Source organism: Leuresthes tenuis, unplaced genomic scaffold (genome assembly GCF_036924035.1).
Source record: "Leuresthes tenuis unplaced genomic scaffold, fLeuTen1.0.hap1 SCAF_3, whole genome shotgun sequence".
Lineage (NCBI taxonomy): Eukaryota > Metazoa > Chordata > Actinopteri > Atheriniformes > Atherinopsidae > Leuresthes > Leuresthes tenuis.
The window spans coordinates 19218030-19242783 of NW_027325357.1; the positions used below are offsets into that span (position 1 = coordinate 19218030).

Consider the following 24754-nt stretch of genomic DNA (forward strand, 5'->3'; position numbering starts at 1 on the left):
CTGCTTAGGAGAAGATGTAACCTCACGTTACATCCCTGCTTAGGAGAAGATGTAACCTCCCGTTACGTCCCTGTTTTATGAGAAGTGGTTTTCAGCGGTGTTGTTGTGGCAAACCATCAGGTATCCTTAAATTCATCCTCTGTCGAAGGGATGGAGCGAACGTGCTTCAGAGCAGAGCGGTTGGATTTTTATGTGTACAAAGAGCAATGCAGTTACTAAATTAAAGTGTAGTTTAGCGGAAGCAATGAGGTAAATTAAACGGAAGACTTAGAACATCCCTGAGAATAATTAGTCTGATGCAAAAGGGAGCTGTGAGTCTTTTTTTATTTTTTTTCAATGCTGCTGTCTCCTGAGTTTGATTCTCTTATCCGTGAGTTTTCAGTTTGTAGAAAGTTAGCTGTCTTTTGTTTTTTCTTTCGTCTGTCACTTGAAAATTGCGACTTTGCCTTACCTTTAATGAATTAGTCTTAGACTAGATTTTAGCTGTGGAGTTTAGCTTTTTACAGAGAGTAGATGTTAGTTTTTTTCCTCTTCGAATGGATTGATGCTGTTTTCTTGTGCACATCAAGTTGTCTTTTTTTGTTGTTTTTCTTCTCACGTGAATTGCCGTTCCAAGCCTTGCGTCGTCTGTCTCTCCTGACGTTGTGTCTGGCCTATTCGCAGAGAGCCTTTCAGGATGGAGAGCTGAACCAAAACAAATGTGGTGCTTATCCAAAAGACTCGCACCGCCGCTCACCTCGGCGTCGTGGTGCGAACAAGCTCGGTGCGTTCAAATCTCGGTCAGCATGTCGAGCGAAGCTCATGTCACCACGGTCATCCAAATATCTAGACTTGTAATTTATACAGACACCAGAAACTGTAGATATGTAGATAATAGAACTAATGGTTTTTACAAAGGACTGCTCACTAGACCATGGAAGTGCCATTAAAGACGATTCTTATAGCCTTTAGTGAGACAGCAAGACTGAATGAATTTGTGAGTGATCTAAAATACAGCAAAAACAATTTCGAGCTACGCCTTAATGTTTCTTCTCTGGGTGAGCTGCCGGATTTCTCCCAGGATTGACTTTCATTTGTATATACTACGGAAATGGCAGCAGGCTTGCTGGGACGCCGCCGGGTCAGTCGTTGAGGCGGTCCGCGCGTCTTTCGGCTTACGAGGCGCTTTTCGTGCTGCAACCGCTGATGTTTGAAGCCGGTGAGAAGCAGATAACGTCTGTCAGAGGCTCACACTTCACAGAGTCCCCCTTTTTTCACACTTGACTTTTTGCTGTGTGCTTCTGGTGTATATTTCTGCAACCAAAGATGTTGTAGCCACCCACTTTTTAGCTCTCTGTCACAGAAAAACTGCTGTTTTTGGCTTCTGATATATTTAGAAAGAGAAACGATGGCAATAAGGGGTAAACATGCACTTGATATTCCACATTATGACTACGGTTTCAAAATATGTCTGCGGGATCCTTTTTTTTCCCCCTCTTCCTTTCTCTTTAAATGCAATCCTTAAATGGAGATGCCCGCAGAGTGCATGGAGACGGACTCAGCTGACATGCAGGAGGAACACAGAGCGCAGCTTTGTCATGTGGTGTCAAACATGAGAGTTTTCAGACACGAGAGACGCTTTTGTAAATAGCCTTTCCTTCCTTCCTCTTTTTACCGTTCTGTTTGTTTCTCCTTGTGCGTTTTCTTCCTTTTCTTTCTTTTTTTGTTGTATGATTTATGACCTGTCCAGATGACACAGTGACTATCAAGTTTTCAGATTCACCTCATCATGAAGGAAATGTCCAGAGAAATGATATTCCATGTATTAGCCATCACTTTTAATACAAAAACAAGATTTTGGAACTATGAAATGACCGCGTGTTACAAGACAGTGTTTATTTATTTATTTTGCTGTTTTCTTTTCTTTCTTTCTTTTTTTTTTTTTTTACATCAGAGCTAACGTTGCAGGAAATGATGACGTTTCCAAACAAACTGGCATTTTAATCACGTTAGAGGTAAAGAAATACTAAGAATCATAGTATACTCTGTAGATAGTACAAAGTATTTGAAATTGGAAAGAATCCCTTGCACTTATTATTCCATGTCGATTTAATAAAATGTGCTTTTTGTCCATCCCAATGTCAATTTGATGGCTTGTTTCATAGTTTCAAATAATTTTGCTGCTAAAACAGAATTTCTAAGCAGGTGTTTCAGGTTTTGTCCAACCTGGATTTTCACAGTTTCCTTGCTCTTTCATTTGGTTGACACGAGCTGCCGCAAATCTGTGAAGTTCGGCAAAAGTAACTCAACATGTAGTAAATGATACACTAATGATTTGGGGGGGAGGTGTAGCGAAATTTAGCGGCACAAACTGTAACCCTGCTCACCTTCTCCTTCCAATGTGGAGGAAAATCTACAGAGGCTTAAAAGAAAAAAATGTAATGAACTGATAACAATTAGCAAAATGCCTACACTCGAGCCAGTATGTTTTGTCCCTTCTGAGCCACTGTAGTACCAGGTTGGTGCGACATTGCAATGGAGCTGGGTAGACAACCCGCAGCAGTTTTGATTTAAATCACTCTGGTGATTTAGCACGCTTATCGTGTTGCATTTCTGCCGTTATGTTGCAGAAACATTTCCCAAAATAAACGTGCGAGCCACAGGCATTGTGAAAATCCACTGGACCCATCTGACTCGCTGCTTGTGAATGGTTTCCTTATTTATACAATAACTCATTTTGTACAGTTTTGTTAGAGGAAAGAGGTTTTGATATTTGATTATTTTGCAAATGCCACTTGGCTACTTTTGTCTTCCTGTGCCAGAGTTGCTAAATTGTCATTAACTTGTGTTTTTTATTGATTGAGATAAGATTTTACTTCTTCCTTGGTTTTTCTCTTTGAATTTGAATATGTCAGTTGTTTTTTTTTTTAATAAAAGCCTTGTTTCAATGTTCGGGTGAACTGTTTATTATCATCTTTCCTATATAGCTGATACACAGCTGTTCGTCAGAACTGAATCCCCACCCTGTCATCCGTCCTTTTTTCTAAATCCACTTATCCTCAGGATTGTGACAGACTCCCAGTGTAAGTGTAATTTCCAGGCAAGAATTTTTATAGCTTTAATCTCAAATCAGCACACGGAAGCTCTCTGGTTACATTTTTGCTCATCATTTCTATAGATGTTTGAGCTTTTTGTGTGTACTTTGAGAACTTTAAATCACACACAGGATAGATAGAATTTGGGTTAATAAGAGTAGGACAGGAAGTCATAAATCCACACAACATGGCACAAATGACAAAAACAAAATATGTACAGTGATGACACGGCATGATTTCCCAGCCACGAACTGTAGTTACTATTCCTTCTGCTTTTAAATGTTTAATTTTCTTATTTGGGTGCCTTCGAATTCAGGTTTTATGTTGCTGGGCTGTTATTATGGCCTCTACGTTAAATGTTTTCCCGAGTTTGAATAAAGGTCAAACTGATGAAACAACAGGTCTTACAGCTGCACCAGCTGTAAACGCAGTGAGACGCAACGTGGGTCTTTAATTCACTTTCACTGGAGCATGCACACAAAAGAATATTAGCATTGCGCATCTTGATTTGCTACACAAAACCTCTTTATTGCACAGAAAACTTTTTGATCACACCTGAAAAAGGCCACAATCAACCCACAATCTGAATTCAGACATTTCTAATAACGTTAAACTACTATATGCTTGTTCACTTTGAGTTCCTTTACATGCCTATAGTTTTACACAAATGTCTCAAAAATGTACTGTACATATTTGCAAAACACTGAATGTGTCATCTATAATGCTACGCATTGAAAAACGGATATAAAAGTGGGTGTATACATATATAAATATATATATATTACTAGCAGAACAGGTTATTAAACAAACTCACCCCTGCTGAGCTTGAACGTGCACATTTCCTGAATCTCAATCATTGGTTCAGTGATGGATAAAGAGGAAGCTGATGATACATATTAATACTCATTGTGCAGGGATGGCCAGTATGTAGTAAACAGATACAATCATTAGGCGGGGGAGGGCACTGTGTTTAAAACATGAGGATTGTTAAACACCATTAAGGATCCAATGGACTGCTCTAAACCAAAAATTCCTGATGTGTTCTTGTGCTGGTCGGTCAGGGGAATTACAGTTGGTTGAGTTTGTCAAGAGTTCGAAAAATGTGCAGCTTGAAGGCATGCTTCACTCGCGGCCCCCTCCAAAGATCTGCAGCATGAAGCTGAACAGGTAGATGATGTCCAGGTAGAGGCTGAGGGTGGCAAAAATGTATTCCTCTGGACTCAGAGCGTGGCGCTTGTTCCCTAAAAGCAGCTGGGTGTCGAAAGCCAAGAACTGTGGCAATGGAGAACAGGAGCCAAGTAAATTAGTGTAAAAAATACATGAATTGATAATGTTAAGGATAAGTTGAAGCATCTGATTCCTACCAGAGTAAAGAGGATGGCTCCTATCACAGCATAGATGGCATGTAACAGGGGAACCTGTGGCGTGAGATGAAAAGCATTACAAAACACGTTCAAGGAGGACAGCAGCGTGCTAATTTGAGTGAGAAAGGACAGTGCAAGATTATCTGCAAGGCTAATCCCCCGTCATTGGTGCACACCTCAACACAGCCGGCAACACTTAGCTGCAGCTGTTGTTTAACTCATCATTAACTTCAGCTAATTAAGCCTCCTTCTAGAAGCGTTGGTGTGGATTGTGCCAGAATAAGGGATGGAGGTGAACTTACGTATCCAAAAGGGACCACAATAGACATGGTGATGGCACACAGAAGCATGACCATGGTCAGAGAAAACAGGACGCCGTGGCAGGACGTGACGTCGATCTGCAACAGGAGGCAGAAAAGTGAGGAAAAAATCCGACAGAAATCCTGCTGCTTGTGTTGTTTGAAAGGACTTTGAAGCAGTTGGTCTCACCCGGCTCTGGAAGCTGAAGATGGTGACGGAAAGACACACCAGAGCCGTGATTCCCAGGCACAGCATCACCGACTTGGTGTTGTAGAAGCTACAGGAAGCACAAACGCAGCGTGCCTGTGTTAGAGTTTTCCAATTTAAAAAGCAGTTTCCCACACAGATAGATTCGTAAGCACGTCCCCACATGAGTGTTTACCTTGACACAAATCCCATCATGAAGGCCATGCTCACAGTCTGTGAGGAATAGAAGCACACTCACAGTTAGGTATATGCTTTGCACAGGCGATAATATAGTTCAGTGCAGGGTGCTCTATTTAATACTCACAAAGAGAACTAACAGTGTGACATTCCAGGGGAATTTTCTCCTGTTTAGGTAGAAAGAAAAAATACACTTTTCATATCATATTGTACAAATGTATATGAAACTCTGTGTGGTCAAAAATATCTGTTAAGTGTTTACCTCAGTTCTCCACAGCAGGACAGCGCAATGTAGGTGGCGAAAAACATCATACTGAAAGAATGGGAGAATACTTAATATGGCATGTAAAGGAAAAGGGTGACAATGTGTGTTATGGTGTGTTCCCACTTACTAAGATGCCATGTACAAGCCGGGATGAGTCTGAATATAAAACCTCACAGGAGCGCTGGAAGAAGTGGGAATATGGTTAGATACGCATACTTCAGTGACAGTGGATGGAACAGTAGAGAAGTGCGACAGCGGTTACCAAAATGTGAAGAGACAAACGATTCCGACGGTCACAAGCAGCTGAAGCATGAGAATGGCGTAAACCTGCGGGTGGACAAACACTCTGTTAGAGCTATGGAAACGCTGCTTTAATGTTCACCCCTCTGCACTGGAGGGATTTGCTCGATCTATTCGGTTGTGGGTACCTTCCTGATGAAAGTCCGCCTGATGTTCTTGTCGTCCCAGGCGAACTGGGCTTCCATCTCTGCATAGCCTGCAGAAGGGGAGGAGATGAAAAGGGTCGCTCTTCAGAAAGTGTGTCTTTCACTAGCATTATTATTTCACCAAAAATGTGCCTTTCAGCTTGTGTTTTCAATCATTGTCACTTTGAAGCCAGCGTTTGTACATCTGAAGTTTAACAGAACGTCTTAAAACTTCAAGTATGTGGTTTCTCACCTGCTGTCGCCTCCTGGTAGGTGGGAGGCTCAGTGTCGTTGCTCACCTGCTGCGACAGAATGACAAACAGTGGGATAATTAATGGTTAAAACTCCTACTACTCGTTAATAGTTTTCCTTTTCACAGATGAAACATTTACAGTTTTGTGTTTGAAGCCAGTTTTGACTCCAGAAAAGTCATTAAAGGGCCTCAGTGTTTTGTTACAGCCAGCATAGATAACACAGATGAACGCAATAATGTTGTTTTTGCAGATGCTCAAAAATCTCGAAACATCTTTGACTTTACTGATATTTGATTTTACATTTAGCCCACACAGGGCTACATATGTCTCCTGTCTCATAACTATAACTTTATCATTTGAACCCCCTTCATGAGACGACATCTCAAACAAGCTCAAGAAAGAACTTGTATGGTTTTAAATGAATACTGAACAGAGATTTTATTCACCTGCAGTGCAACTATAAAGTAGGAAAAATGAAAACAAACCTTTCCCTTTTTCATGATTTTCCCTTTTTGCTCCTTTCTGTTGCTGATGTCGAGGAGGACAACTCCGAAGTTCCTGGTGAGATGTTTTTCTCGCGGGAAATTGCCTCAAATCCAAAAAATGATGAAATCCTCCACACCTCTTGCTGCCTTTAATGTGGTTTGTTTGGCTCCAAAACACACCGGGAGTGTGAGTAAAGATGCTGTTTGTGGAGCAGTCGTTGCTCTGAAATTGTGTGCAGTGTGTGGATTACGCAGGGGCTTTAAAGGTCTTCATTTGGTTAATCTCTCTCTAACCCTGATCCACAACACCCCTGTGCTCAGCCTATTAAGTCGCTCTAGCACAGTCCAGGTAGTCTCAGAATACTGGGATCAAGCCAGACTGTACCACTGCTGTTCCCAAACAGGGGTGGTTTTTTTTTTCGTCTTTCTTTGCCAGCATAGATCTTCTCAACGCTTCTCAACAGGACACTTAATCATTCCACTGCTCACCAGATCAACTCAAAGGTCTTACACTGCTGAATTACATATGCATTACCTAACAACTTAAATCCCATTTTGGGGAAATTGAGGGGGAGAAACACAGATGATCAGCACAGAAATGTTCATGCTGTAGGTAACTTTATATAATATGTTGTTTTTTTTCCTGTATCCCCTTTGTCAGCAGCTAAAAGACGCACACACCTCACACCCCACAGTTTCTACTGATCAACAATAATGGAGAAACTCATATAAAACAACATATTTACTGACTAACTCAAATGTGTTGTCATCCAAAGCACATGACTGTCATTATCAGTCGCCATCATTCCATGAATCAGCCTTTTTTTCCTTTGTTTTTTTCTATAAAACCGTTTTCTTTTCCTCTTTAGTCCTATGACAGATATGGAAACAAGGTCTTCGGTTCAGATAAACTTATGACATCAGGTTTTATGTAAGAGGCTACTTTTATAACAGGCACTTTAGACTAATCAGCAAGAAGTTAAGATCATTATGGAACACACATGGAGATTTACCAGCAAGCTTTCACCTTTGATCTACTTCTGCTCGTCTTCATGGTAATGCGAGCCACTTTCATAAGTACACAACGAGAAATAAAACCAGAAGAAAGCCTCTGTGTAAAAATGCCAACAAACAGCTTAATTCTTATTAGTCTCGCTCTATAAACTGTTGGGGATGCTTGATGATATCTCGTCTATTTTCCCACTGGCATGAAGTCATTTCTGTTATACAAGCTAAGAAATCAAGGTGCGGAAATGGTTCCAAGAAGGTACATATGCTTTGTTGCTCCATCTGTACCCTATTAGGTTGCAATCACTGTACCTTAGAAAACAATGTATGAAAATATACTGATTTCTAAGCTCTGGAACTCTAATTCAAGGATTTTGTACCCTTTAGTGATAAAAATGTACCATTTGCCAGTAAGCATAAAAAAACAAAAACAATAAATAAATTTGTGGGCTGCTTCTTACTGATTAGGATGTCATTTTAGTAACTTTGTTAGTGACACATTTGTATCTCTAAAATAATATCAAGCTCAACCTCAGCTTAAGGACCATATCTGTACCATACAGGGTGAAATTCAACCACTGTTTCTGGATATTGTACAGACAAAGAACAGACCTAATCATTTTCTGGCACCAAAATATAGAATATCTGTTGTTTCATGATGCCGTCTGTGTGAATGTGTGAATTACTTCAGGTCATATGAAGCAATAAAGGAACAAACAAATGATCTTTGTAGTTTAAAAAGACCAGACAAAACCCAAATGCACACGTTGGTTGGGAAAAAAATGCACTCTCAAGCTTGCAATAGCAGATTTTGTCCCCTTGGGAACAGCAAAAACAACTCACAAGTCAACAAAACGTTTCGTTGTATGTATAATAACGGCCACTAGATGGCAGCAGAAGACAAAACAAAATTTCATGTAAGGCAGTCAAGAGCCGTATTACCTGTCCAGTAGTTGCCTTTGCCATTTGTTTCATTGCCAGTCTATAAGGCAGACATGGAAAAAAAAAAAAAAAACGCCAACAAACATATCAAATATTTTTTTTGATAAAAACTGAACAAACTGAACGAATACTTAATTTGCTGGTGCTTTAATTATTTAAGCAACACGAAAAAGAAAGCCCAACAACACCTCAGGAAAAATATAATGATGTTATGGATACATTAAGAACTAAATTTCAAACGCGTTTGTTGTAAAATGAGTGTTTTGCGGAGCTGTGGATTCTTTTTTACATTTTCACAGCTCTTAAATTCATCATGGGATGATGTTCAAAGTCGAAATTTGAATTAGGTGGGTTGAAAAAATCAATTTGAGGCCAAAGTTTTATATTCATCAAATTGCTTTGAGAAAAATTCATTCTCTAACGATGATCATGTGACATGATCAAATGTTACTGATCAACTACCGAACAGACGTTGTGGTGATATGGTTTTCTCATCGGTGGAGTATATAAAGTTATGTTGGTTACGGCACTAATAATAGCTGTGACTTAGAGGTCACTCTGACGCACGATACTTACACAGACAAAGGCGGGATTTGAATCTATGTGATACTCTGATGTGTTACCAGTGAGCCTGAGATATTGTGGGGGTGAAATGTCTTCCTGCAGTGACTGTCCTGTCCAGTAGGTGGCAGGTGGAGACCTCAGCATGGTCCATAAACTGACAGGTTGTGGCAGGGAACCAACTGGGTTCAGGCTGTCAGAAAGCCGGTTTTTATTTTTCTCAAGCAACACTGACGTCGAACGACAAGTAGAGGGATGCTTTTGGCTCTTGCTCTTTATTTCTCCCTTTTTTTCTTTGCATTAATGAATGCACATTGTTTTCTCCAGACACAGCCTTACTGCAGAGGATCCCCTGATTTGGGGGGGGGGGGGGGGGGGGGGGGGGGGGGGGTTGATTGATGATTCATAAACGACACGAGGAGTCACAGCCTCTTCGGGCTTGTTGAACTAAACGTGTACAAGGAGGAGCACGGGTTCATTGGCACAAGGAAAAATGGAAATATAAACAGGAGTCTGTGCCTAATTGTGTGGATCTGTCTTTTAGTAGTTTTTAAGTTATCACAATGTCTTGATTTGCTCCTGTTTGTTCATTTGGAAAAAAAATAAAAGACAATGCTCGTGACTCAGGCAGACTTCTGAAGGCCAGAGTTGCTGTTTATGGAAACTGTTCCCAAACATTTATGCTAAGATGACTTTCCCAGGCCTTGCAGCAGACGACACTGATAGCAGCAGTGGGAGCTCCTCCTTCTGCCTTCTACCCTGTCCGTACCCAACGGGAGCATCCTTTATTAACTCAAGTCCCTATTCAACCTCCACTGCAACTGTCCCCTCAGTGGAATATTTGCATACGTCATTAAATCCATCTCAGTTCCCTCCCAGTTCTCATCTCTTTTGAGACAAAATGTCATTGAGTCCTCTTGGCCTTGAACATCACCTTGTGTTTACAGACACAATGTCTTTGAAATGACACACATCTGTTTACACGCCCCAAAAATCAGTATCTTTTTCTTGCTAGGAACAAAAATCCAAATGGCTTTCAGTCCCGATGTATGATTGGCTTATTGCCTCAGTTGCTAGGCTACGGCTCCATGGTATGCCACAGGATCATGGTAAAGAAAATGAAGCAGAGCACAAGGAGAAATGTTGTATAATGGTATTTAATAGTTGTATTCTGTGTTCTATGAATATTTACAAAATATACACAAACCAAGGCTTTAAATTGACAATACGTTTATTTTCATTCTATATCTTCAAATTAAAAGTTTATACTCAGAGCACATGGTTCAAATGCTGTTTTCTCTTTGCAGTCTGTGGAGCAGTCCATTATGTGTGGTGGCATAACAATAATTCAATTTACATATACAAGAATCTGCAAACTAGTAATGAAACAAACTAAGAAATTATGTACAAAATATACAACAGAACATCTCAATATATAGCCATTCAAACATGGTCTGAAATGACCAATAATTTCTCCCTGATTACCGTGTACAAATACAATTCAGCTTAGTCTCTTTTCTTTAAAAAAAATAATAAAGTCAAACATATGTCAATCACAAATGGGTGATTTTCAATAAAGATATTCCACATGGTAAAATATTGTGAAAATAGCTTATGTCATCTCAACAGGCCAAACACAAACAGCTCTCATAACTGTGTGTTAGAAACTGCTATTGCTATATTATACTTTATATAGATTTAAGAGGTTCTCAATGTATGGAAAATGCCTTTACACTTATAGCAAGAATGTACGGTAGGAAGTCTTTACTGGTAGCTGTTACTTTTTTTTCTGTCTGAGCAAGAAAATTGTCCTTCCGTCTTGTTAGCTTTGTGCGCTGGGATAGAAGAACAAAGTCTGGTGAGGAACAACAGGCTCTCTTTTCTTTTTGGTCTTCAGGGCCAAGACTTTGCCTCTGAGACACTCCAGGTGGCGGCGCTTTTGACACGGACTCAAATAAAAATTGAGGAAGAATACGGTTTGTTTTTTCTTAGCGGTCCATCTGGAAGCAACTCTTGAGTTCAGGTGCCTCCACCCCCCCGTTGTGCCTATGTTCTTCTCTGATATTTTTCCCCAGTCCTCTCTCACACAGCATCTTAATTGGCACGGCTCCCAAAACAACTGTCCGTTGTGCAGGGGGCCGTGTGCTGAATGTAGCGAGCCCGACTTGCACAGGGAGCAAACGGGACCCCAAATGCAGATACCCAATGAAGCTGTGAGCAATTTCAACTCAAGGGTCTATGCGGAAAGCTAATAGCTTGTCCGAGTGTTGGTTGTTCAGAGTGCGTAGGTCAGGCAGACGCAGCAGCAGCTTCGGAAACAGCGTGCTGTCATCCGGCCGGCGACTGGTGATGAGTGAACGCAGAGCTTTTATTAGATTCTCCTGCAGCTGCTCCACTGCTCTGACCTCTACTATACCAGAGCGATCTGGAAGAGGAAAGGAGGAGAAGGTGGGGTTAGGCATGAGAAAACGACTCTTGGCACATGATAATAATAATGTGCTCATACAAGTTCTCCTCTTACCAGCAGACACCAGCACGACAGCCATAAAAAGCGCCATCTCATCTGGCTCCAGACCTAAAGATCCCAGCTTCTCACTGAAGTCAAACATGGCGTCCAATAAGCAGCCCATACCAAGAGCTCTCAGTGATGCCAGCGAGTATGTCTGTCCATTGAGGAAAGTTACCGTCCTCTCCTTGGGGTCGAACAATGAGCAGAACCTCACCATAAGAACCTGCAGACAGAACAAGACCAGGTCAACATCAGGAAAGACTCGAGAGGGCACTTCTACAGAGTCCCACCCACAAATTCTGTTCAAGTAAGCATACCTGGAAGGTGCCAGATTTGAGCAGCATGACCTGATCATGCTGACTGAGGGTTTGGAAGCCTGGGATGCTCTTTGCAAACTCAACCACCTCTTTAACGGCGGGGGTGAAGCACTGGGAGAAAGACTCCCACACCTCCTGGCTGGAGCGACTGGCTGGAGCCACAGGACAGGAATTGAGGGGGCACGCCTGGAGGAAGCAGAGCAAAAAAAAGAAATAAATATGGAGGAAAAGCACTTTTTACTTTAGCGTCACATTAATGTAACAGATTTCGTCAGACTCAGTCGTATCAAAAAGGAGACTCACCAGCACTTTGGCTCCTCCGTTCAGCTTCCACGGGCAGGAATTTTGGTTTTTGAATTCACTGGCTGGGAAACTGTTCTGATTGGCTGCGTATGCCTGAGATGACCGGTTGCCACTAACTGGGCACTGATTCTGAATGGAGAAATTGTAATTGCCGTTGTCAATGTTCGTGTTGGTGGAGCTTTCGTGGTTGCTGGGTGCAACGGGGAGGCTTGTGGGGACACGATAGCTGGTCATCAGGCTCACTTGCTCAGCCTGAACTGTTTGATGTGTTTGGGCTGATGTGTGGCATATGGCGGATTCCTGCACGGCACCGCTCCTGAAAGAGGGACCTCTGAGGTTGCTGCGACCACCGGCCATCTTGAGCGGTTTCTCGTCGCTGCGGTAAGACTGCAGTATGGAGCCAGCTCCATCGTTGGCCTGGTTTTGTGGACTGCAGGGGGCATCGGGGGGAGATGACACCTCCATCTCCATGGAAGCAGATTCATTGAGACTGTTCATGTAGCTCTGCATCTCATCCAATAGTCTCTGCTTCTCCCGCTTGGGAATGCGCCCAAAACGCACAGCTGAGGAGAATAACAAGCAGAGGAGAGCATCGTCTGTTAGAATTTACATCAGCCAACAGTTGGTGCCTTAGTGGCAGCTCTTTAATTGATACCTTGAAGGCAGTGGAAATGTTCCCATTCCACCATTGTTGAGAAACACAGTTCTTGCTCTAATATACGTCCTAAATCTGACACACAAGCTTCCCTCGCTGTGCGTTTTACTAATCCCAAGACTTTGTCTCCATCACAGCTGTTACACCACAGAGCAAATAGTAAAACCTGCATCTCATCTGCTTGCCTCATCCTGCTCTTCAGCCTTTACAATCCTCCCTTCCCCCCTTTTTCAATTCTGCACCTCCAGTGACAGTCCTATTTATAGTATGCTGTATGCTACACCATCTCCTCCCCCACTCCACTTTTTCTCCCTCTTTCTGCCTTTCAGTTGAGCTCTCGCTTTCTCTGCAGAAGTAGGTCACTGGGTCACCAGCACTGAAGCTGGCATCAATAGTAAAGTGACAGTGTGAGTGATTAGTGGAAAGGTTAAAGATGCGAGCAGCAGGTGGGAGTGTTGAAGAGGAGGCAAAACGCTGCAGGTGCACCTACACTCAATGATTAAAGATTCGTTTGTCGCTGGATCTTCTGTCGCAAAGTTAAAGACACGAAGTGAGAGGGAAAAGTCGATGTAACCAACAGTCTCTATGTTACACTTTTATTTCTGAAATACTTTCAGTACATGATGAGGAAACAGGAATGTGTTAAATATTTCTCCCCGATTGCAACTTGATGAATTAGCAGATGATTCCTCCCTTCCACACATGGGCTTTTTTGGGTCAACTGAAAGTGTTTGTTCCAGAAGAAACCATGATTTATTATCGCCTAGTTTAGAACTACCCCGAGAGATTGGACTCCTGCGAGTGAAAAAAAAAAAACCGCAGAGGAGGAGATTAGCTGGTGCAATATCGTTCTAGTTTACAGCCAAGCCGTGAAGGCTTTCGTGATTAACGAGACAGAATGCAATTAATGTCGCAAATGTTTGTTTGGGAGGACCGAAGCTCACGGTAATCATAAGTGGTAATCAACAACTTTGTGCTCCAATTTCCAAAAATAACCTCAATTTTCACTTTTTTCGACATGACCGATGACAACTGGGACTCGAGAGCTCCTCTTGCCATAAATCAGACAATAAATCAGAAAGAGGGAGGAAGGGGAGGACCAAATACAAGAGGAGGAGGGGGGGAGCAAAGATGAGGAGAAAACATGGTTTTATACTGAGCATGGATCTGCCTCTGAACGGTTTGGAAACTTTTTTTTAATTTTTTTTAAAACGCCATGAAAGGAACTGAGTTTTCTTTTAATTTCTTTTATATTAATAACCCTGCATCACATATGTCCCAATATATACACTGTAACTTGTTAGTTTTTTTATGTCTGTAACTTGTTAGTTTTTTTTATGTCTGTAACTTGTTAGTTTTTTATGTCTGAATATAATCTATAAGGACATTAATTCTGTTGCTCACCGTCTCTGGACATGCCCACGGACAGACACTTCTTAAAGCGGCAGTGTTGGCACCGGTTCCGGTTCATGCGCATGATGAGACAGTTTTCATTCTTCACACACATCTTGTAGTGGATATTCTGTTGAATGCTGCGTCTGAAGAAACCCTGAACACAGAATACCAACAGCGTAAGAATAAAGACTTTCTGTCTATACAGACCGTTTCTGTATAGCTAACAGACATAACACAGACATGGCGCAACATTCTTTTTGCCTGGTCTCACCTTGCAGCCCTCACAGGCATGCACGCCATAATGGAACCCAGATGCGATGTCCCCGCACACCTTACACAAAAGCACCATACCTCCGGTTTCTATGAAAGAGAAATGCATCCATGATCAGACAGTGAAATACACACAATAACAAGCAAAGAGGAGAACAGGAAGGAGTACTTACTGGTGAATGTGCCAGTGAAACCACACGGCCTTTTAGCCACCGTGGGGTGGCCGTAGGTGGCAGAGGATACTGTTGTAAGTTGGGCGACTGGAGCACTGTTCACTTCAGGAAACTGAAAGACCATTTTGGGGGAAGCAGTTCGTCCCCTTTGTTCGCCTCTCTGCTTCAGGGATCCAATCTCCTGAAAGGAGACACCCTCGGGGGATGAGGGCTGCGAGTGGGAAGACGGCGACTGGGTCTGGTATCCACTTGAAGGGCTGCCAGGACTTGGGCTGGCACTGCCGCATGAGCCGGCATACAAGATGACACCACCTGGGGAAGCAGAGAAGAGGTGGAAAACTCAGTTCCCTGATCTTTATCTGGGTCACTGTTCACATGCACAATGTAGGTGAGAGTGTGAGCGTTGGGCAATGCTCCACTTTGGTGCGGAGAGCTTACTTGGCAGACGCTCACAAACAAACACAAAAACACTTTGGGAAAGCCGAAATCTGATCTGGTGAATTTAGAAAGAGATGTCACAGCTCGAGCAACAACGACCCTGACCTGGATATTTGTGTGGAGAGTCTTTCGGTGTCGGATGTGATCATTTTGATTTAAAAACAGGAAAAAGGAAAAATTGGACCAAATCTCGGCAGCGCTGTTTTAAACAAGATGTCTGAATGTTCGATAGAATCCCTGAAGTTTAGAAACTCGAACTCTGTTTTGAGAATAAACGAAGATAATAAACAGGCTTATCTGCTGGCTGAACCAGCTCTCACCCGTGACAAATAGTCATAACATGTTTCTCGGTTAAACAACATCTGAAAATTGTAGCCTGACAAAGTTGACCTTTAACTAAGGTTTCTGTGATACAGTCACCCATTATATATCACATCACATTTCTGTGGAATAGGAAACACCTTAAAATGCGCGTGCCCATCCCAACACGGCAGTAGGTCTCAACACGTTCACAATTAAAGCCAAAGACAAGCCGTAAAGAGGCCCATGTTTGTCGATATCGCATCGAATCGGAAATGCCCTATCACCCCTGAACACAACCCACCCCCTCCCACCTCTCCAACCCTCTTTGTTTTGCAGTCAGTGTTCTTCCCTGCTAGAAGAAAGACTGCCCCTCACGTGCAGCCAGCTCACTGCCAGCTTGCTTTCAGATTTGAGTCTTTTTCTACACTCCCTCCCCCTGCTTCTGTGTCCTCCTCCCCTCCGCCTCTTCCCGTTCTCCCTCCCTCCCCACTTTGGCCCTGCAGACCCATCTCTCCGCCAGCCACCTGACCAGGAGCTCACATGGACTCTTGACACAGTTCCCGCCTGGCTCACAAGGCTCTTTGCGCAGTCTCGTGTAGACAACAGCAGCAGTACCATAACAAGCGCTAGGGCAGATCACGTTTGGAATAGAGAAGGCTATAATGCTGCGACTACAGACCGAGAGGAAAGCAAGCGAGGCACAGCTACTATAAGCTGATGCATTCTTCAGAGCCAGGAGGGGCAGTGCAAAGGGTAGCAGTCACGTTGACGCATTGACACCATGAAACGATTCTCTATGCGAGCACAGTGCATATATTAGTGTACTTAGATGAGTCAGAAAGGAAAGAGGGCATATCACAAATAGGATCTCATATTTATCAGATCATTGAAACAAAAGTGTGAGAGGAAGAGAAAAACCTCTACTAGTGCAGACAATAGTTGATTTGATACATTTGTGCTTAATTTATCCCCCCACCTTAACCTTTGTTTTGTTTCAGTTAGATTGCTGTGTCAGATATATAGCTGTGTTTAGACCAATTCTACAGTACATGCTGCAAAAATAATCATTAAGCCAAAGAATGTCCTCCTACAAGCTGCCACTGAGGTTTGAAACACACAAGAGATGGCTGATCTATCTGTTTGTGTTTTTTTATCTGAGTTAGTAATACCCTTGAATGGTCTACACAGTAACTGTGTAGAGTTCTCCTCAAGGACTTTGAATCATCAGAGAAAGGGCTCTCTTGGCTCGTACGCTTTTTTTTTTTCTCCTTGAGGAAACACGTGCTGCATTTCTGTTCAGCTCTAAGTGCCTCCTTAATTCCACCGCTCACACGTGTCAACACTGACTGTAAGGTACTTATGCCTTGTGTGTGGCGGCGGCTCCCGTCTCCCACGGTCTGTGACCTCACTGCGCACACAGACGTTACCTGTGCACGCCCATGTCTGCTCCGTGAGAGAGATAAAGCTAAGCGTGTCACCTGCCGAGCTCGAGGTCACGCCCTGCCGCCACACGAGCTCCAGACCCACTTTGTTGTACCTTCACGTCCCCTCCCACGTGGAGTAAAAGTGTTCCATATTCTAACGCCTCGTCACAACTTCCTGGAGCCATGGGAATATTGACCCTGCGGTACTCGTGCACAGGTAGCAACATGTGACCCGTGGTTACACTGAGTCATAAAAAGTATAGTAGAAAGAAAAAAAAAGGAAAAAAAACATCCTCCCATGGCCCTCCTCTTTCCAGTCCTCTCTGACTTCCCCTCTCGTGTGTTCCAACTCGTGGGCGCACATGCGTGAGCTGAAAACTATATAAACAGTTCTCATGTCATGTCTAGGGAGGGAGATCCCCCCCCCCCCCCCCCCCCCGCCCCCCCTCCCCTCTTGGCTAGCCTGTCTTCTCTCATGTAAACATTTACTACCATGCATGGGTGCTAAGCCGCTCTCCACGTGAAACGGCTGGTTCCATGTCGTGTGTCCACTTATAGTTTTATCAAGCAGGTCACTTCTCGGGCTGTACACTATATTTCACTCTGATCTAAATTTTGTTTCAGGAAGTTTGCAAGTAGACCAGCCACTATTAGGTCAACCGCAAAAAAAAGCAGGTTATACTCGATCCAAGCAGAGAAGCACCATCTTCCACCTTTTAATTTCAGTCAGCCATCTGTGTGACCGTCTGACAAAGTCCTGAATCTGGTGTCATGTTCCTGCTACACAAGCACCAAGGAATCCCTGTGACGCATTCACTGTCAGCTTACGCCGAAGAGACACTTGTCATTCAAAATTTCTGGCATAACGTACTTCTTTAAAATGGCAAATCCCCCATTTCAGTATTCTGGACCATATCGGTCGGACAGTGGCGGTGCTTTCACGTCACATGGTCACTTAGGTTGCCATAGAAGCGTTCAGTGACAGCCATGATGACCTCAGCCCTACTTTGCTTGGATTTGAAAAAAGACAGTCACGTTGCAGTCACACTACTTTTTCTAATCAGGGACTGAACTAAACTTTGAACTTAGTCATTCAGCCACTACACCCACATTCTTTGTAGTTATTACTCAGTTTAATCCTCAACTAACAAAGCTGAAAGGAGAGCCCATGGCTGACTACTTTCTCCAGAATGTACTGGAGTTCATTCACTGCAGCATTCACAGAGAATTCTGGTATGATGCCCACATACTAAAATATCAATTCTCTCTTTGACATCTATAAAAACCAAACACACACACACAGGCTGAAGTTAAAGAGGTAGGCTATAATCATCCTGCCAGTCTGGAAACTTAAACATGTGCAAGATCTAATAATGAATAATTAACATCTCATTGAGCATTGCTTTTCACACGTGATCACATCCACCTACATCCTCTCTTAGGAAATTACCCACAGCGTCACCCAAATTAAGCTGTATTCATTTTTTTTTTAAAGTTGTCATTGTTCACAGCCTGTGGGGTGGTTTCATTCCATCATTAGCCGTGTTACTGTGACACTATTCCACTGAAACAGAAATGGTGGCATGTCACTGGAGCTGGTTACTTATGACAGCCAAAAACCGGGCTGAATGCTGCCAAATGTAGGTTAATACGCCCTTTCTCACGCCACCTAGTCTGACAGGCTCGTATAAAACGAGACTCGTTGTTCATCATTTCATACCAGTTGCAGCATTAAATTTTAAGCTGAGAGAAAAAGGTTGCTAAGCCCCTCTGACCCACTGACCAATCTGTCAGCGACAAGTGAGGAATCCCCTTGTGGGCTGAGCGCGAGCAGCATGCGCGCGACCGAGGGGAGCTACAGAGAGGAGCGATGTTCTTGAAAAACATGCGCGGCACGTGGACACCGGGGTTGGATACACGTGCTGTCAGCTCGAGCAAGGCGGGGTGACTGCGTATTAAAAAAAAAAAAAAATCAGGCGCATGATTCGCAACATCACGACCGTTTCTACCCAGGGTGCACCGGGCGGGGAACAAATGAATACATCCGCTGTTCAAGGACTTAGTAATGGCTTCATATTTTTTAGATATTCGTCTAGATTGAGAGGATAATTATAAACGCTGACTCCACTGTCTTGTCTGACATTTAGCGCTCAGATACTGCAGCCCATCCAGTTTCATAGAGTCACTGTTAACATTTCTAATAGATTCTAAACCACATCAGTCCATATCAGTCGGTTCTTCAAATGTAGGGGTAAATGCTCTATCGAAGTAAGTACAGTATCTTTCACAGAATATAAGGCAATTGGCAAGAAATTGCTCAATCAATTGCAAGATGACTAATGCAGGATCTACCCATTCATCATCGGCTCTACATTTAGATCAGTATCCAGGTTCTGGCAGGGCCAGATGTTTACTGATGTAAACTGCTCTCCAAGTCACGTTTGGAGGGAAAATTTGGCACCATAACTGTTGTGACCCAGTGGCCGCGATTGTTCCCAGACGACCTTTTCACGTGCGTTTGGAGGCAAAAGACAAAAAATGCTTCAAACAAACAGTAAATGTACCTCAAGCTACATCAAGGTTTATAGGTTTGGCTATTTTACAACCTCCCTAAACGCGTCCCTTCATAGTGATCAGGAAGCCAAGCTCCCAAATGAATGGACCATAACAGTTTTTGTTTTATTTCCTTATCATTATATCCAATGTTGTTGTGACTTTTCTGTGACACCAAACATGATGAGAGTAAGATGTGTAAACACACGGCGAGATTAGAGGGACAATGTGGAAAATAAATGTTCCAGGTCAGGGGTCGTTTTAGGTCGTGCTTCACGTGAGTTTGTTTACGTGTAGAAAATCGGAAGTCCGCCATAAAGATTAGGACTTCCCTCCCTGTTCCCGGTTAACTCACTCAAAAACCTTCCACTATCTGCCACTCAGAGGCATTTGGCAACACGCCACGTGTTGCACAGCCGAATTACAGTTAAATAAATAAATAAAAGGCAAAGAACTGTCCAAACCACAGCCAATCCGTGTTTGTGCGACGGGTAAACTGAAAAACAGCTTCCTGGGTGCCTAATATCACTGTTCAACTGCAGTTGGGCAGAACAGAAAAGGACCAAAATCCTATTAAAACATTTTTTTGCAAACACCCCCTTCCACCGTTATTGTGGCAGAGATGGGAAAACATGCGGGAAATCTCACCGGCAATAGACTCTTACAAGTCATATCTGACGTATAAGTGCTGTGCATCTGTTTCTGTTCCACAGCCCCGCTCAAATTAACTGACAACGGCTCTGAGACAGTGTTCTCACCCACCCCTTATTGGCTTTAAGTAAAAATAAATGTACTTACCACCCGGACTGTTCTCCATGCTTCCGAGTTGATCCAGGACGTTCTGTTCTTCCTTGTGCAAATGCAGGCGTTTAATGCTGGACGGTCTGCTGCTGCTTGACATTCAAGAGTGTCGTTGACACAGGTGAAAGAGTCCTAAACTGCAAAAGGCAAATAAAGTGTATCCCAAAGCTGACGCCGAAAGGAGTGTACGCGGAGCATTTGGGGGGAGTAAACCCAGTCAACGAAGAAAAGCAGAGTGCAAGATACAAATATCTTCTTTTTTTTTTTTTTTAAATAGCTCAGATTTCTTATTTGATCCAAGTATTTCTCCGAACTTGGCTCTCCGTCTGCAGGCTACACCTTAAGATGCCAGACTGTGGTACGATGTCACTGTGTGAGGTGCTCTCTAAATGACAGACGTCCAAACGCATTGAGCAGCTTTGCCATGTACAGTCACCATGAAAACACCACTGAGTGGAAGTAGTTTAAACACTCCCCTCTCATCAATAAGCCACACGCGTCTTTAAATACGCAGCACGTTTTCAGGTGCCTGAGAAATGTGACCACTCTTTTTTTTTCTCTCTCTCCTGTTCTCTTTCTGTGTCCCTGCGAACGCTTGTTTGTTGATGTGTATCAGGAATGCTCTCCCTCCCTCTCTGTCACGCTCTCTGAAAACATCCCCTCCCCTCACGCTCCCCCCCCCCCCCCACGCTTTTTACTCTTTCCCACTTTCTCATTGGCCGAGAGCCGCGCGTGGAGACGGTACATTGGGCTCGTTCGACATCGGAATGCCAGTTAAAAGCTCTCCAACATGTGCGCATGGCATGTGAGCTCGCACTGCCCTACTGACACACATTTTATGCTAATGAGCTCCCGGGGCTTGACGATAAGCGGGAGAGAGGAGGAAGAGACAGTAAGACGGCGCAGGAGGTATCACTCCCGCAGTGTTTCATGGACTGCATAAGGGGAAGAAAATACAAAAAAACTATCATTCATAATGAAAGCGTGGAGCGAAGAAGTAAAAAAAAGGCACGTTATACATCGAATAAAAGCACTAGATAATATGTAGTCGAATACTTTTATATTTTGAGCAATCTTTTAGAGGTGTGGTAGTTGGACAAGGTGACAACTTTGTAGTTTGTTGTAAGCACGTGCCGGGACTGTTCTTCGTCATCATATGAAAATGAAATAAATTACAATACAGTAACATTCATATATATGTATATTCAATATAAAGTTTAGGTCAGGATTAATAATGAATAAATGTTTGGAAATTTGAATTATTTGGAAAATATTCCCACAGAATGCAGCCAGCATAATTTACAGTTATTAGTATGCGGGGCGCTGTATAAAGTGTAAATGAAAATGAAAAGCAAACCTCAAAGAACAACATTTTATTCACAATAGAACATCGAAAAACAAATTTAACAGTTAGAGGTTTTACTATTGCTTGAAAAACAGACTATTAGCTCATCTTGGATTTGGTGGCAGCAACACATTGGGGAAGAAGTTGGGACACAGTCGTGTTTCTAAAAGGGGTTGGATCCTGTTAACAACAGTCCACAAATATCTGGGAACTGAGGAAGCCCGTTACTGGACTTATAGGAGAGGAATGTTGTCCCATTTCTGTCTGCTCAACCGTCCTGGGTCCTCTTTGTCATATTTTACATGTCATAGTGCACCAAATGTTTTCAGGTGGTGAAAGCTGAACTGCAGGCAGGTCAGTCCAGCAGCTGAGCTCATCTACTATGAAGCCATATTGTTATAATAGATGTAGTGTGCTGTTTAACATTGTTTTGCTGAAATATGTATCATTTGGATGGGAGCATATGCTGTTCTAAAACCCGTATGCCTTTCAACATCGACGGTGCCTTTCCAGAAGTGCAAGTTTCCATTTCCATTGGCACTAATGCACCCCCATAACATCAGAGATTCACGGTTTTGAACTCAGTGCTGATTGTGAATTTGGAAGGCCTCTCTCTTCTAGCCTGCAAGATGCAGCATCCATGATTTAAATTTTTTTTTTTTTAAATATCACAGAACAGTTTTCCAGTCCATTTTAATGAGCTTTGCTCCAGAGAACACAGCAGCATTTCTGGATCATGTTCACAAATGGCTTCTATTTGAGAAGATTAATCATTTCCAGCAGTTTTGATGGTTGGCGAACCAACAACTTCAAAATAAAACTTTTAGACTAGGGTATATACTTTACTGCATTATATCACCTTCATCAGTGATAAAATGTGCACCTTGTTGGAAAGGAAAATAAATGAGAATGGGGTGTTTATGTGTAGAAGGTGTAGAAAGTATTGTCTCAAGTTACTTTTCTCAGTAAGTATCATTACTGATTTCTTTTCTTTAATTAGTTACTTTTAGAAATAACATTAATTCACATGGTAGTAGTAGCACGTTATGATTGCAACAACACAGATGAGACTGAGCTGCAATAAAACGAGGGCAGTCACGTAGCAGCATCAGCACATATTATACTGTTGAGCCATCCCAAAATTACTGAGGGGAAATGGCTCATTGCTTGTTGTGTTTCCGCCCTTACATGCAAAAGACTTGTTGAATGTATGGGAACCAAGCATCGTCAGCATTAACTGTCCTAAAGGAGAACCACAATTTTGGAGATTTAACTCCCTCATTATAAGAGGGGAAGTATGTGGGGAGAAAGCACAGTTCTCATCTTGTTAGAAGAAGTAGGTAAAATGGGTGAAAGGAAAAGCAACATGAATGGAAATCTCTGTTAGGACACGTGTTGACTCTTGCAGGAATTAAACATTGATCAAGTATAAAAGCAGTGTTGTAGTTTAGTGCAGACTGAATAGTTACAGTAGGCTATATTAGTGTAAATATGCTATAAACTCCTATTGTAAAGTAAGAAGACAAGTAACAAGTAATGCATTTAATTGTTATTTGTCATATTTATTAATAGATTATATAGAAAACATGTTTTTCTAATGATAATGATGATAAGACTAAGAATAACAAAACACTTCCACAGTCTATTTCCGTGGAATTGCTGGCTCAAAACGAAACTTAAAGAGCCTGGCGCATGCGCACGGGCTACTGTGCGCACGTTTCGATCTCGGAAAGCTGTAGAGGAAGGAGCGACTAGATTGTCATTCATAGACGATCTTTGCCCTGAGAACGCGGGCACGTGCGGAAAGGGCGGTACTCACCGTGACTCCCAGCACCCCTCCCCCCCCTCCGTCACGTTTCCTTTCTCTCCGCAGATTGTGGAAGACAAAGTATAGCCGGAGATTGGCTGGGACTCACAGAATGTAGGCCAGGAGCTGCTTGTGCAAACATGAGGGTCGTAAAATAGCCTAAATGTGCCTGAAACCGCCGCGTCCCAACAGAAAGACAAACCGCCTGTTGCTGCCTGGCTGGCGCACAAAAGAATTAAATTTAGGTCACATATCTAACCCATTGGGGAGGGGGGTGTTTCTTATTCCTGATAGGTGAGCTGAATCACAAACCCCCCCACCACAGGCTTCAACCGGTTGGGAATGAGGCTAGAGGGTCATGAAGTGTTTGGTATGAAATTAGTCTCTTGCTCATCAGATCTCAATGTGATCTGCCTGTGTCGGCTTCGAGGATCCAATAACAGAATGTTAGCTGATTTCCATCATTGTTCAGTTAATCTTTCATCTGAATATACCCTCTAAATTTTGACTGCACACTGAAGTCTTTGATTTAATGACGTGGGGCTAATACTTAGTACTGATATCCCGATAAGTACAGCTTTGAAATACTTGCCGTCAGAAGATATGCAGGACTTTGCGCGTGTCCTATTCACTTTATACTGAGGGGATTTTTACTTCCCTGCCTGTAATCAACAACCATGGCAAATAGTTAATTTTGCACGAGGATTTGACATAATTAAATCATTTTTAGAATATATATTGTTATAAACCAAGCGGCAGATATGTAATTATATTCAAGAAGTTGTACATTATTTAACTGTGAGCTCCAGCTTCCTATAGATCCCATCACCGTCATCATTGAAGACGTCACTGTCAGGTCACAGAAAACACTTCCGAACTGCAGCAACAGTTCCGATGAAAGTTTACCGTAAAACTTAAGTTAATTTGATTGTTTATTGTCAAATATCCTCACCAATGTTAAAAAAAACGAGTCTGGGTCTAGTATCTTGAGTCTAGTATCTTGAGTCTAGTATCTTGAGTCTAGTATCTTGAGTCTAGTATCCTCCTGTTTTCATACTCAGTCTGTTAATCTATAAAGTGCTGAAATGTGTGTCAAATGTGTAGAGATTCTATGACTTTGTATATCATTTGACTTATAAATGTAATTTTCCCGCACTGTGGCCTAATGCATATCAGACTCCATCTGCACTGACATTTCTCACATGTCAGAACACATTAAAAAAAATCTAAATTTGGATGGCCTTTCCGGTTCACTGATCACTGATCCTCTGGACACGTTTCTGAGGCTGCAGTGGCTGTTATAAGTGATTAAGCAGCGCCTCACCGTGGTTGAAATAAGCCACGCAGCCAACTTCTGGTGGATGTTACTGGATGGCTCTAATGTCACCGACATTGCATT

At 42.6% G+C, this 24754-nt stretch overlaps 2 protein-coding genes across 2 annotated transcripts; both read right to left on the reverse strand.

Moving 5' to 3' along the window:
* Positions 1-4196: 4196 nt before the first annotated feature.
* faim2b (Fas apoptotic inhibitory molecule 2b) lies at positions 4197-6566 on the reverse strand. The gene is made up of 12 exons (XM_072383166.1): positions 6552-6566; positions 6066-6114; positions 5816-5883; positions 5650-5714; positions 5515-5568; positions 5385-5435; positions 5250-5289; positions 5121-5158; positions 4928-5015; positions 4741-4836; positions 4439-4492; positions 4197-4346 (listed from the first exon to the last, which is right to left on the reverse strand). Exons 1-12 carry the CDS (start codon positions 6564-6566, stop codon positions 4197-4199), a joined length of 768 nt encoding a protein of 255 aa, XP_072239267.1.
* Positions 6567-10200: 3634 nt separating this feature from the next.
* Positions 10201-21031, reverse strand: LOC140303550 (nuclear receptor subfamily 1 group D member 1-like). The gene is made up of 8 exons (XM_072382338.1): positions 20201-21031; positions 14685-14996; positions 14513-14601; positions 14251-14395; positions 12192-12754; positions 11889-12074; positions 11584-11794; positions 10201-11487 (listed from the first exon to the last, which is right to left on the reverse strand). Exons 1-8 carry the CDS (start codon positions 20301-20303, stop codon positions 11291-11293), a joined length of 1806 nt encoding a protein of 601 aa, XP_072238439.1. The 5' UTR covers positions 20304-21031; the 3' UTR covers positions 10201-11290.
* Positions 21032-24754: the final 3723 nt, after the last annotated feature.

Excerpts from the sequence above, each read along its gene's own strand:
- faim2b (XM_072383166.1), bottom strand. Across the intron at positions 5,569-5,649 it reads GTTTGTCTCTTCACATTTTG|CGCTCCTGTGAGGTTTTATA; the intron begins GTAACCGCTGTC and ends CACTTCTTCCAG. Across the intron at positions 5,016-5,120 it reads ATGATGGGATTTGTGTCAAG|CTTCTACAACACCAAGTCGG; the intron begins GTAAACACTCAT and ends TGCTTCCTGTAG.
- LOC140303550 (XM_072382338.1), bottom strand. The coding sequence starts at position 20,303 with ATGTCAAGCAGCAGCAGACCGTCCAGCATTAAACGCCTGCATTTGCAC. Across the intron at positions 14,396-14,512 it reads ATGCCTGTGAGGGCTGCAAG|GGTTTCTTCAGACGCAGCAT; the intron begins GTGAGACCAGGC and ends TTCTGTGTTCAG. Across the intron at positions 11,488-11,583 it reads TGTCGTGCTGGTGTCTGCTG|ATCGCTCTGGTATAGTAGAG; the intron begins GTAAGAGGAGAA and ends TTCCTCTTCCAG.